This window comes from Salvelinus alpinus, chromosome 10, assembly GCF_045679555.1.
Source record: "Salvelinus alpinus chromosome 10, SLU_Salpinus.1, whole genome shotgun sequence".
Classification (NCBI taxonomy): Eukaryota; Metazoa; Chordata; class Actinopteri; order Salmoniformes; family Salmonidae; genus Salvelinus; species Salvelinus alpinus.
Window position 1 is genome coordinate 30,432,842 of NC_092095.1, and position 12,956 is coordinate 30,445,797.

The following is a 12,956-nucleotide window of genomic DNA, read 5'->3' on the forward strand; positions in this document are numbered from 1 at the left end:
ACGATATACTCTATGTGAGGCTCTTGATCATATCTTTGATCATGACACTGGTGAGGAGGAGAGAGGCCAGAAAACTGACAGTGACGATGCATTAGAGGAGAAAGTAGTCTGTGATAAATAGCACACTATGTTTCATCTGAGTATTTGTTATAAAGTCAAAATAATCCATACATTATGCATTTTTTTTTTTTTTACGAGTTGTATGAGCTCAGGTCAATGAGGCCTACAGGCCATAAAAAGCAAATAGAAGTTCAAAATTTGTAATGAACACAAGAACTTAAGTTGGTAAAAATATCTAACACAACATTAGGTGATAATATATTTATTATTATGAATTTATAATCAGCTATAATGGGGCGGTCATTTTGAACCCGGGAACATAGAATGAATTAACACGGAACGAACACAACAGGAGGGTTAAGTACATTTAAAACAAATACTTTTGCCAAGTAGTATTTTACTGGGTGACTTTCACTGTTACTTGAGGAATTTTATATTAAGGTATCTTTATAATATTTCGGTACTTTTTCCACCACTGCTATATTCAATGTTGCCCTGTACCTGAGCACAAAGCAGGTATTTCCCCAAGTTGCATTGCGTGGAGCGCTTGCTCCCTTTGATCTGAAGACACACAAACAAACATCACAAGTCCACTGCGGGTTACTTTGACCAACACCCAGAATCTTCTCCACCCTACCTGAACCAACACATGGATCAGCCAAAAGGCATGGCTTGGACATGCACTGTCAACTGTGGGACCTTATATAGACAGGTGTGTTTACTTTTAGATCATGTCCAAACAATTGAATTGGCCACAGGTGGACTCCAATCAAGTTGTAGCGACCGCTCAAGGATGATCAAAGGAAATTGGATGCACCTGAGCTCAAATTGTAGCGTCATAGCAAAGGAGTGTGAATACTTACTGTATGTAAATGTGATATTTCTGTATGTCATTTTCAATTTTTAAAAATCACTTTAGCATTATGGGGTATTGTGTGTAGATAGTTTTTATTTATTTATTTAATTCATTTGAATTCAAGCTGTAACAAAAATCCAATGCAAGTCATCGTACATATATTCCATTTTTTTGCGCATCATGTCCAAATCATCCTAAAGTATCTCAAAATGGATTGTGTAACTCAACTAAGTTCCCTATAGATGATTTGGACATGGTGTGCGAAAAATGCTAATAAATGTAGAAATGCTCAAATGTTAGCATTTGGAAACAGTGCCAGGGAAAATGAACCAAAGCATGGATTGTTTTCATACCTTGTCCATAGCCTGCTTACAGGGAAAGGAAACCAATATATAATTTTGTAATTTGGGTGATCTATCCCTTTAAGTAACAAAGTTGTATTTGTAAGACGCAAAGTTAAGGATTCGGTTAAGCTTTTAACCACTTTCTAAACTCTCTTTGAAGTCAATTATGGGTAGGAGAAAAAGAGCAGGTAGACCTTAACCGCCCCCATGACAATACCTACCATAGATAGAGACCACATCTGTCTAATTACCTAACCTTCACCTGTGGTTTACTTTGAACATGACTGCCTCACAGACAAGATCAGTGTGTCAACAGGCAAAATCACTTTTACATGTTCTGAGAAGTGTATCAGGGAACTGCTTTCAAATGCAATTTCCCTTGTTTATTTAAATGTTATTATGTTATTGGTCCTTTCGAAGTTGTGTTAATATTCACAGGAACATTTCAAGGAAAATCTACATGTCACGTTCCTGACCTGTTTTCTCTTGTTTTGTATGTGTTTATTGGTCAGGGCGTGAGCGGGGTGGGCATTTCTATGTGTTGTGTTTCTATGTTGGGTTAAAGGGTTGCCTGGTATGGCTCTCAATTAGAGGCAGGTGTTTGGCATTTCCTCTGATTGAGAGTCATATTAAGGTAGGTTGTTCTCAATGTTTGTTTGTGGGTGATTGTCTCCTGTGTCTGTATGTATGTTCGTGCCACACGGGACTGTAGCGTTTGTTTGTAGTCGTGTACCTGTTCGTGCGTTCTTCACGTTATATGTAAGTTCGTGTCCAGGTCTGTTTTCATCGTTTATTTGTTTTGTAGTTTATTCAAGTATAGTTCGTTTTCTGTCTTCGTTGTTTTGTCGTGTCTTAAATAAATCATGTCATCATACCTCGCTGCACATTGGTCTTCAGATCCCTCTCTCCTCTCCTCGTCGGAGGAGGAGGATTTAGAGTATCGTTACACTACATTTCAATATGTTGTTCATCAGTTGAATCATTGGTGTGTTACAACTTTCTATGAGAACCTGTTGATAATTATGCAGTTGAAAGTATTCTTGTGAGCATTTTCACTGATATTACCAATAATTTGTAAGTGTTGTAAGAACTGCTAATTCAAAGTTAATCACGTTCAGATTCCAGGAGCAACAATTCACTTTTTGTAGACAACGTCAGGGACCCAAAATACAACCCCATACAGTTGCATAGACGCATTGGCTTTGATGCTAAAATAATTAGGATGGCTACTTTCTCCAATCAAAGAGGATATTAAATCAAAGGAAAAATAAATGTATGATGGGCGTGGTTTTGGTTGAACTCTCATTAATAACAGCAACACTGGGGTTATTTTACACCACTGAGTGTTGTCTTTACAGTGTTCATTTAACTCTTTAATCAACACTAGAAATGTTGCACTGAAAAATCAACACCAGTTAACACTGGCCAATTTGATGTGTGCTATGAAAGGGACACATCTGCAGGCTTAAATACATTTTAACATTTTAAGAAGCTTTTAGTACATTCTCCAGTGTTAAATCAACACTGACAGCATTCAATTTAACATTGGGCCAATGTCTAGTCCACATTTTTCGTTTTAAATTAACATTATGCTTAGTGCTGACACTGTTACACTTCGTCAATATTAGGGAATTAACACTTGTATTTTTTAAATTTAACTAGGCTAGTCAGTTAAGAATAAATTGTTACTTACAATGACGGCCTAGGAACAGTGGGTTAACTGACTTGTTCAGGAGCAGAACGACAGATGTTTACTACGTCAGCTCGGGGACTCTATCTAGCAACCTTTGGTTACTTGCCCAATGCTCTAAGCACTAGGCTACCTGCCGCCTTAAAGAGTACCCCTTTAGGAACAAATCTAAACCTTTTCTTTGTGTAATGCGATGGCATGAAACTCATCATTTTCAGGCCTGCAAATCACATTATGCTAACTTGCAAGGTGACATGTAATACATATTGGTATCCAGCAAGTGTGGTGATATCCAACTTATGCCATTTTTAATGACTGACATTATACCATCTAAACTACAACCATTTCAGTAACGGGTACAATAAATCCAAGTAACATTTTGAATTAGTTTAGAAACTGTTAGTCATTTATATTTGAGCAGCATAAGATTAAATTAATTAATCAATCAATGTACATGCACAAACAATTCTGAAAATTTACCTGCAATATAACATGCTGGGAAATATGATAAGGATGGGCGTAGTTTTGGTTCAACTCTGTTAATAAAGATTAAAAAGTGGCTTCTTGAAGACCACTGAGTGTTAATTTAACTCTTTACAGTGTTAATTTCACTCATGAATCAACACTAGAAATGCCACACTGAAAAGCCAACACTAGTTAAAGGTGCAATATGCAGAAATCACTCCACCATTTCCTGGTTGCTATAATTCTAATAGTTCGCCTAATTTCAGTTTGTGACAAAACAGCAGAGAATCATTGTAAAATCTGAACGACTTTGAAATATCTTTTAAATAACCCCAAATATTGTATTTTCAGCTTTTTGAAGCTGGTGTACGAAACCGAAAGTAAAAGACACCAAAATGACACATAAGAAGGGAAGCATAGAAAAGCGCACATTGAACAGATCTACCGCTTCTCAGAACATATAAGGTCCTACAGTTGACAGTGCATGTCAGACTCAGACAATGTTCATATAACATGACTGTCAATGTCAAAGTTATCATATGATGCAAAGCTCTCCCCCTGTCCGGCGCTTGACTTTACTCATTATTACACACACCTGCCACCATCTTTACGCGCGCCTCATGAGACTCACCTGTACTCCATCATCTTCCTGATTACCTCCCCTAAATCTGTCACTCCCTTTGGTTGTGTCCCTGGGCGTTATTGACTCTGTTTCTGGGATTCATGGCTGTATGCTACTCTTGTTTTGGTCAATATGCCGTTATTTATTAAATTCACTCCCTGGGGCCTGTTGCACAAAAGTAGAATTAAGACATCCGGGATAAATGACTCAGCTGAGCTCAATGAAGCCAAAACATGTGCGTCCAGGCTTAATTGGTTGCACAAAGACCAAGCCAGGATGAGCAGACACGGATTCATTAAGCCAGGTGAAACCAATCCTGGATAGGTGCGCGCTCACGGCTCACTCAAATAGACCCCGCCACAGATCACAGATTAACTGATTTACCATGGCAACTAGAGCCGCGTACTTTTCCCCGTCGGAAGCACAAATCCTCATGGAGGCATACGAGGAGGTAAAAGATATAATTAAGAAGAAAGGCAACACCGCCACAGTGATAAAGCAAAGAGAAAAAGCGTGGCAAAGTATTGCAGACCGCCTGAATGCGTAAGTAGTGCACAATTACACACTCACCGCTCCGCTGAAACATCACAATTACAATTCAAATATTTAATTCACATCTCCAAAAATGCAGTTGTACTGTAATTATGAAACGGTTAAATTTTTAATTGAAATGCACTGCAGATATGAGTGAAATTGTGTAAAGTAACTCCATCACACTGTATAAAGCTATGATAAATTTTTTGATATTTTTACTGAAAACAAGACAAAAATACCAAGTAATTTTTTGCAGTGTGACTCCATTAAATGTGTGTGTGTGTGTGTGTGTGTGTGTGTGTAGATTAAACATGAACGGGCCAAAACGGACATGGCAGCAGGTCAAAATCAAATACAAGAACATTCTGCAGAATGGTATGGTCCCTGACTAATATTTAACAAAGCACAAGCATATATTGTACCCAGAAGGTGCCTGCTCACACATTGTCTGTACTGTTTTAGCAGTGAAAAAGAATACCCACAGACAAGGCACGGGTGGTGGGTCACCAAAGGCTGACCTTACCCCAGCAGAGGACATGGCCTTGGAGCTAAATAAAGGCAGGCCCGTCTTAGAGGGGATCCCTGGGGGGAAAGAGACGAGCATAGGTTCCTCCCAAGATGCCACCCGCTTCATTCAAGGTATGTCCTTCCATCTCTACATGGGATACAACCACATTCATATTGAATCAATTTGGACTGTCTGACTTTGGTTTACCTATTGCCTTGCAGTGTCTGGCAGCACTGTGTTCCTGTTAGAGCCACCAGCACAAGCACCAGACGATGCTGATCCAGTGAGTACTCCATCAAAGGCATACTGTAGGCCTGGCATGTCTTGTCTACTAGCTTCAATATGAATCCGATTAAATGTGATAGGGTGAAGGCCCCAGTGCAGCAGCAACAGCACATGATGGAGACGATGATGAGGAGGAGACCATCTCTCTGGATTCCAGAAGGCATGAGGTATCATGTTAAGACTGTGAAAGTACTATTTACTCTACAATGGTGAGGAGTCCTCATCAAAATCAAAAAATCTAATTTCTTTTACAGGACCCAGATGCTATACAGTGGGAAAACCAGCCTGGCAACATAGTGCGTATTAATAAAAGGACACCACATCCTGCCAAATTCCAGCTGCGCTAATTGTATTGTGTTCACAGAGCTCACAAGCTATCAGAAAGTTGTATGGCAACCACCTCCGGCGCCAAATAGAACTGGCAGACATAGACATTCAGTACAAGAAGAAAAAGATGGAAAATCTTGCACTGGAGTCCGAAATAAAAAAGAGGACAATTAGGAAACTGGACCTTGAAATAAAAAAACTTGAGAGGGAGGTGAGATATGCCTTCAATGTACACTGTATGCTAACTGTAACACAAATGTATTAATCATTATTTTTCTTTCCTCCCCCAGCTCCAAGAAGATGACACAGCTCAAAATAAAAATTAGGTATATTCTCGTAAAGTCAAGTGAGCCATGACATATGAGCTCTTATTGTGAGCACACAGGACGGTGGCATCTTTCTAAGGTTTTTTTTATTTTCCCAGCAATCAGTACAACCAAGTCATCGTTATAAGGCATCGCCCTCTTTTGCCCACCCCCCCAGCACCAGGTGTGGCCACTAGCCTATATGAAGGCCCAAAATTGTGTGTTCCTTTCTGCTCTGACAATGGCATGCCCATTCGTGCGAGATGTGGTGGATGAAGAAGCACTTGTGCTGAGGAGAGCCTTCAGGCGAGAAAGGGTCTTCAGGGACCGGTTGGACCCACTGGCCTTCCCTGATGACCATCTATATGAAAGATACAGATTTTCTGCAGATGGCATCAGGTATCTATGCAGACTACTGGGTCCCAGGATTAAGCACCGCACTGCACGGAGCCATGCACTGAGTGTGGAGCAAATGGTTTGTGTGGCCTTGCGCTTTTTTGCTAGTGGAGCCTTCCTGTACTCAGTGGGGGATGCAGAACAGCTGAACAAGGCCACAATTTGCCGCACAATAAGGAGTGTGTGTCTGGCTATCAAAGCATTAGCAGATGTCTTCATCTCCTTCCCTGGCCACAGAAGACTCTGTGACATCAAAGAGGAGTTCTATAGGATTGCAGGTAAGAGGATCTACAAATTACAGGACAACTGTTAACACATAGTAGGATACTCATTACTTTGTGTGACAGGTTTCCCCAATGTCATTGGTGCAGTGGACTGCACACACATAAGGATAAAAGCCCCCTCAGGTGCCCATGAGGCCGATTTTGTGAATAGGAAATCCTTTCACAGCATTAATGTTCAGGTGAACATAACTTTTTGATATTGTCCATTGACGAACACTCTGCATTGCCAGTGATGTGCATTGATTGGTGTAATATTCCTCATCTTATGATTTCAGATGGTCTGCAATGCTGACTGTGTGATCAGCAATGTTGTGGCAAAATGGCCTGGCTCAGTCCATGACTCCAGAATCTTTCGGGCCTCTGAAATCTATCAGTGCCTATCACAAGGTAAGCCACACAACCCCTATTTATAACCATCATGGCTGTGTCAAGAATATCACTGTGTTTATGAGGTAGTAATGATGAGATTTTGTGTTGACAGGTGAATTCTCTGGTGTGTTGCTGGGAGACAGGGGGTATGGCTGCCAGCCTTTTCTCCTGACACCTTTCACAGACCCCCAGGAAGCACAGCAGGCCTACAACCATGCCCATGCCAGGACCAGGGCCAGAGTTGAAATGACCTTTGGCCTCCTGAAGGCACGCTTTCACTGCCTTCACAAATTAAGGGTCAGCCCTGTTAGGGCATGTGATATTACTGTGGCTTGTGCTGTCCTCCACAATGTGGCCTGCCTGAGGAAGGAGAGGGCCCCCAGAGTGCCACCAGCCATGGACTGGGACAATCCGGCAATCTTCCCTGATGACGACAGTGGTCGGCTGCTGAGGGACCAATATGTGTTGAATTATTTTAGTTAGTATGTGTGCTTTCAATTTTGGTTAAATATGTCCTGCGGTGGCAGAGGAATTTGGTTTTTTTTGGGTTCGTTTTTTGACGAATTTGGCCTCTTATGATGTTTGTGCGGTATACTGTGTGTAATACAAGGCTGCAGGGAGGCTACTGCATCCATTCATTTGTCTGTTCAGTTGATGTGTATGGATTTGTCCTGCATTTATTTTAGTGTGCAGACATGCAGGGTGTGTTATATACAGACCTTTGAATGTGTATGTATCATTTTGTATAATATGCTTGGATTCTGTGCTTTCCATCTTGTAGAGTCACTGTGACTTCAGTTTCGAAAGGAGCTGATGGTTTACCTGCTTTGTTTTGTCCTTATTCAATAAAGGAACATAATGTTACACATTGTGTTTTTATATTCATATGGAATGTGTATTTGTTTATATGACAGAGTACTAGGGCCACACTGAAGAAAAAGGATAAAGTCATAAATTTATGAGGCTGGTTCTTTCTGCAGAAAAGCTACATATTGTTTTTACAGTTTTGATACTTATGACAATGTGATACTTAATATTCTGGCACATCAGCATGTCTTTGTTTATGAAACCATACTGAAGTACAATTTCACGAAATGCCCCACATCTGTCATTTTAACAACTGTCCTCCTTTAAAACAACTGGTTACAATATTATGACTTGTGTTTTTTTCCCCTCTGTGGCCCTAATATTCTATCATTTTATATATAGCCTTATAGTCTATGGGAAACTGTAAATTATCTAATGATAGCAACATCATCTAAAAATCATTTTTTATCCAAACTCATTGAAATTAATGATCACAAACGTTTAAATAATAACAGTGGGTCTAGTTATATGTGATAACAATGTATAGTGAGCAGTGAAATAACTATTGGTTTCCATTTGTGGTGACTGCTGACTGACATTAGGGATGAGATTAAATAGATCCTGGAATTTAGCCTGGTCTGGAGCAGGCTAGCTCCACAGAATAAATCTCCATGGTAATTTATACCATAACATATCCTCCTGCCCCCTATCCATCTTTAGTGCAACCGGATTATGGATCAATTGAGCCAGGATCACCAAGATATCCTGGCTTAATCCCTTATCCTAGTTTTGTGCAACAGGCCCCTGTACTTGCTTCCCGAAACTTAGCGTACACGTTACAATTTCTAACTGCATGAAAGGCAGCAGCTCAAATACACACGCAAACATGAAATGACCTGGGAATTGATAGAGCATTACTGAGATGCACAAATATGATATAACATTCAAAATGGGTGAATATTTCCTTCAAGAGCGAAGGCCGTGTTATTAACACAAATTGCATTTCTATGAGTCTTAAGGAAATCAAATCATTGAATTTGTCCTCATCTTCTTCTCTGCATCAGTTACCATGGAAACCAAGAGGCTGACAAATAATGGAGGAGTAAAAGGGAATAAATTAATGCTTCAAATTACAAGAGACGGACATCCTTGATGTCAAACTGTGAAGTGATATGACAGCTAGTGGACGATGACTGTAATATATCTGTAGGGAGGAACACAGAGTCCGAAAAACCACAAACATATCAAAGATCCATAAAAGTGACACATGAGGACCGAAGTGTTTCATAACCCATGAGCATTTGGTTAAGATCATTAATTCTCTGGCATTACATTACATGACAGGAAATTCCAACCAAAACAGAAAAAGCACAGGCGCTAAAATATTAACTTTATAATGTGGCAACAACGTTTAAGCCACCTCCAAATAGTTTGCATCCACTGAGTCAATTCTGTGACCTGATATAATACTTAAATAGTTTAGCATCGAAAACACTAACAGGGCATCCATCATTATTAATAAGGGTACATTTTCATTGTGGCTTGATTCTCGAAGCATCTTCCACAATGCAGAGTACCGTGCACTCTTAAAAATAAAGGCACAATTCGGAAATAAATAAGGTTTTTGAGAGCGATGCCATAAGGGAACCATTTTAGGGTCTCAAAAGAACCTTAAATGGGATGGTTCGTATGAAGAAACACACAAAAAATGTCAAATATAAATTTTTCGGCCCTACAGGACCTGAAATTGAAAAGCCCTGCTTTAGGATTTGAAGCCTTATTTGCATATTTCCCAGGAGGCCTTTTGAGTGAATTTTAGAGTTCCTAGTACCACCCATGACTGTTTGCTAGTGACAGAGACATGGTTATTGCATTCAATTATTTTCAGTTCAGGGGTCTCAACCAAATGAGTGCTTTAGTCAATATGATATAATTAAAATTAAAATCAAGTTGTTGTAATTAAAATTAAGAACATACAAAACATATTTCATACGGCCTTCTTTTGAGAGCCTGCTTTTATTCTAATACATTGGCATGAAACTCATAGTTTACAGGCCACATTATGCTGGCTTGCAAAGTGATGTGTAATTTTGATTGAAATCCAGTCAGAGTAGCGATAACCAACATATCTTCACTAGGGTAGGGGGCAGCATTCGGAATTTGGATGAAAAGCGTGCCCAAGTTAACCTTTTCTCAATATAGGGGGTGCTGTTTCAACATTAGCATTTATCGTCTCCAAATTAAACTGCCTCATACTCAATTCTTGCTCGTACAATATGCATATTATAGTTATTATTGGATAGAAAACACTCTCTAGTTTCTATAGCCGTTTGAATTATGTCTCTGAGTGAAACAGAACTCATTCTACAGCACTTTTCCTGATATGGAGTGAGATTTCAGACATTTTGGCCTCTGGTCCCAGGTCAGTTTTAAAGTCCCTGTAAATCCTATGAGGATACAAACACTGCCCATGCCTTCCTCTAGATGTCAGTAAGAGGTGACAATTTGAATGGAGTCGATTGCGCAATCAGGGCCAGTATAAAACAGAAAAGACCGGATGTACCGTTCTTTTCCTGCTGCGCCTCGCAAGATGGACGTCGGACTCTCTCTCTTTCCAAGCGTTGGTTTAGCCACTTATATATCGCCGGTCATGTTTTTACTCGTTATAGGTGTTAAAAACATCATAAGGTAGTTCATTTAAACCGTTTTATAGCAATTTATATCTGTTTAGTGCGATTTTGAGGCATTGCTTTGTTATCCACTTTGAAGCGCCGGGCACGTTTCGGGGTCCCGGTCGAACGTTAGTGGGCATTTCGATGGACAAGAGGACATCTTTCGACCAAAAGAAGATTTGACCCAAGAAAGGATACATTGCCCAAGACTCTGATGGAAGATCACCTCACAGTAAGAAATATTTAAGATGATAAATCGTTGTTCTGTCGAAAAATGTTATACGCATATTTACGCATATTCCGCAAATTTTTTTTGGTATAGCTTCGCTTGGCGAACCCTGTATTGCACAGTAAGGATACTTTTAGAAATGTAAATCAGCGATTGCATTAACCTCTAACGAGCCTCTACCCCGGGTCCGGGATCACCCCCCACCCCCCCACACACTGATTAGCATAGCTAGCATAGCTTCACAAGTAGATAGTAGCATCTAAATATCATTAAATCACAAGTCCAAGACACCAGATGAAAGATACAGATCTTGTGAATAAAGCCACCATTTCAGATTTTTTAAATGTTTTACAGGGAAGACAAAATATGTAAATCTATTAGCTAAACACGTTAGCAAAATACACCACTTTTCTAACTCCATCAGTTTCTTACTCCTTCAGGTGCTATCACCAATTCGGCTAAACTAAGATATTGATAGCCACTAACCAAGAAAAAACCTCTTCAGATGACAGTCTGATAACATATTCATGGTATAGGATAGTTTTTGTTAGAAAAAAGTGCATATTTCAGGTAGAAATCACAGTTCTACATTGCAGCTGCAATCTGAAATAGCGTTGGAAGCAGCCGGAATAATTACAGAGACCGACGTCAATTACCAAAAGAATCATCCTAAAACACTTCAGAAAAATAGACAGCCTACAGCAATCGAAAGACACAGATCTTGTGAATCCAGATAATATTTCAGATTTTCTAAGTGTTTTACAGCGAAAACACAATATAGCATTATATGAGCGTACCACAATAGCCAGAATCACAACCGCATTTACCAGCTGTAAATGTTAGCGATCGTAACAACCCAACAAAAGATATATAATTTGACTAACCTTGATATACTTCATCAGATGACAGACCTGTAACATCATATTACACAATGCATATAGCTTTTGTTCGAAAATGTGCATATTTAGCAGCATAAATCGTGGTTATACTATGTAATCACTACAAACATTGCATGTATTCTGGCCGGCGCCATTTTGGATTAGCGCCTATTCTTATAAAAATACTATTCATAAACTTGACTAAAAAATATAAGTTTGACAACAATCGAAAGATAAATTAGTTCTTAATGCAATCGCTATGTTAGATTTTTAAAATTAACGTTACTAGACATATAGTGTGCGTTGCAGCCAGACCAGTGCCTGCAAAAGTGGCGCGCAAACACTATGACATTTTTCCACATAAATACGTAATAACATCATAAATAGTTCCTACTTTTGGACGAGCTTCCATCAGTATCTTGGGCAATGTGTCTTTTCTTCAAAAGAATAGTTGCTTTGTTGTAAAACGTCCTCTTCACCTTTGGAACTAGCTGCTACCATTAGCTATGTCGCACACACATGTCCAAATCCTCAAACTAGATACAAAGGAAATTCAGAAAAATAGCACTATACTCGCATAAACTGATATAAATCGGTTTCAAATAACATCGTTATGATGTTTCTAACACCTATATTTAATTAAATTACAGACGGATACATCTCTGGTCGATAACTGAGCGTTCCAAAATTTCATCCTGACTTCTTGCCAGGCGCCATGACGAACGAGACAAAGAAAGGTACTCTCGTTCCATCCGGCTTTATAACCTCGGACAGCTACGTAGACAGACCATTCCACTTCTCATTGGTTACTGACATCCAGGGGAAGGCGGGTGTAGTTCAATTCCAGCCATAGGATATACACAGGCTTTAAAACTGAACCCAGATCAGAGGATAATTCTCAGACCTTCGCAAGTCATGTCAGGATTTTTGCTGTAGAGGGAGTTCTGGGTCACCCACAGACATAATTCAAACGGTTTTAGAAACTAGACAGTGTTTTCTATCCAATATTAGTAAGGATATGCATATTGTACGATCAAGAATTGAGCAATAGGCCGTTTAATTTGGAGACCAAAAAATGCTAATGCGGAACAGCACCCCCTATAGTTGCAAGAAGTTAAGAACTAATTTGTCTTTCGATTGCTGTCCACCCTATATTTTTTAGTCAAGTTTACGATTAGTTATTCATTACGCCAGATCACTGTCCAAAATGGAGCCCGACATTTTCAGGCTAGTTTTGCTAGTATTGTCATGTTATAACCACGTTTTTTTGTGGCTAAATATGCACATTTTCGAACAAACTCTATATGTATGTTGTAAAATGATGT

The 12,956-nt window shown here is 39.4% G+C and overlaps 1 protein-coding gene across 3 annotated transcripts; it reads left to right on the forward strand.

Annotated features, from left to right (window-relative positions):
* The first annotated feature begins 4,217 nt into the window (after positions 1 to 4,217).
* Positions 4,218 to 7,909, forward strand: LOC139531880 (putative nuclease HARBI1). Of its 3 annotated transcripts, none has more exons than XM_071328815.1 (6): positions 4,218 to 5,210; positions 5,301 to 6,017; positions 6,116 to 6,670; positions 6,740 to 6,855; positions 6,952 to 7,063; positions 7,158 to 7,909. In XM_071328815.1, exons 3-6 carry the CDS (start codon positions 6,199 to 6,201, stop codon positions 7,526 to 7,528), a joined length of 1,071 nt encoding a protein of 356 aa, XP_071184916.1. In that variant the 5' UTR covers positions 4,218 to 5,210; positions 5,301 to 6,017; positions 6,116 to 6,198; the 3' UTR covers positions 7,529 to 7,909. The 3 variants fall into 3 exon arrangements, with proteins under 3 accessions (XP_071184916.1, XP_071184915.1, XP_071184914.1); XM_071328814.1 differs by having other exon boundaries at positions 5,301 to 5,531; positions 5,619 to 6,670; XM_071328813.1 differs by having other exon boundaries at positions 5,301 to 6,670.
* The last annotated feature ends 5,047 nt before the right edge of the window (positions 7,910 to 12,956 follow it).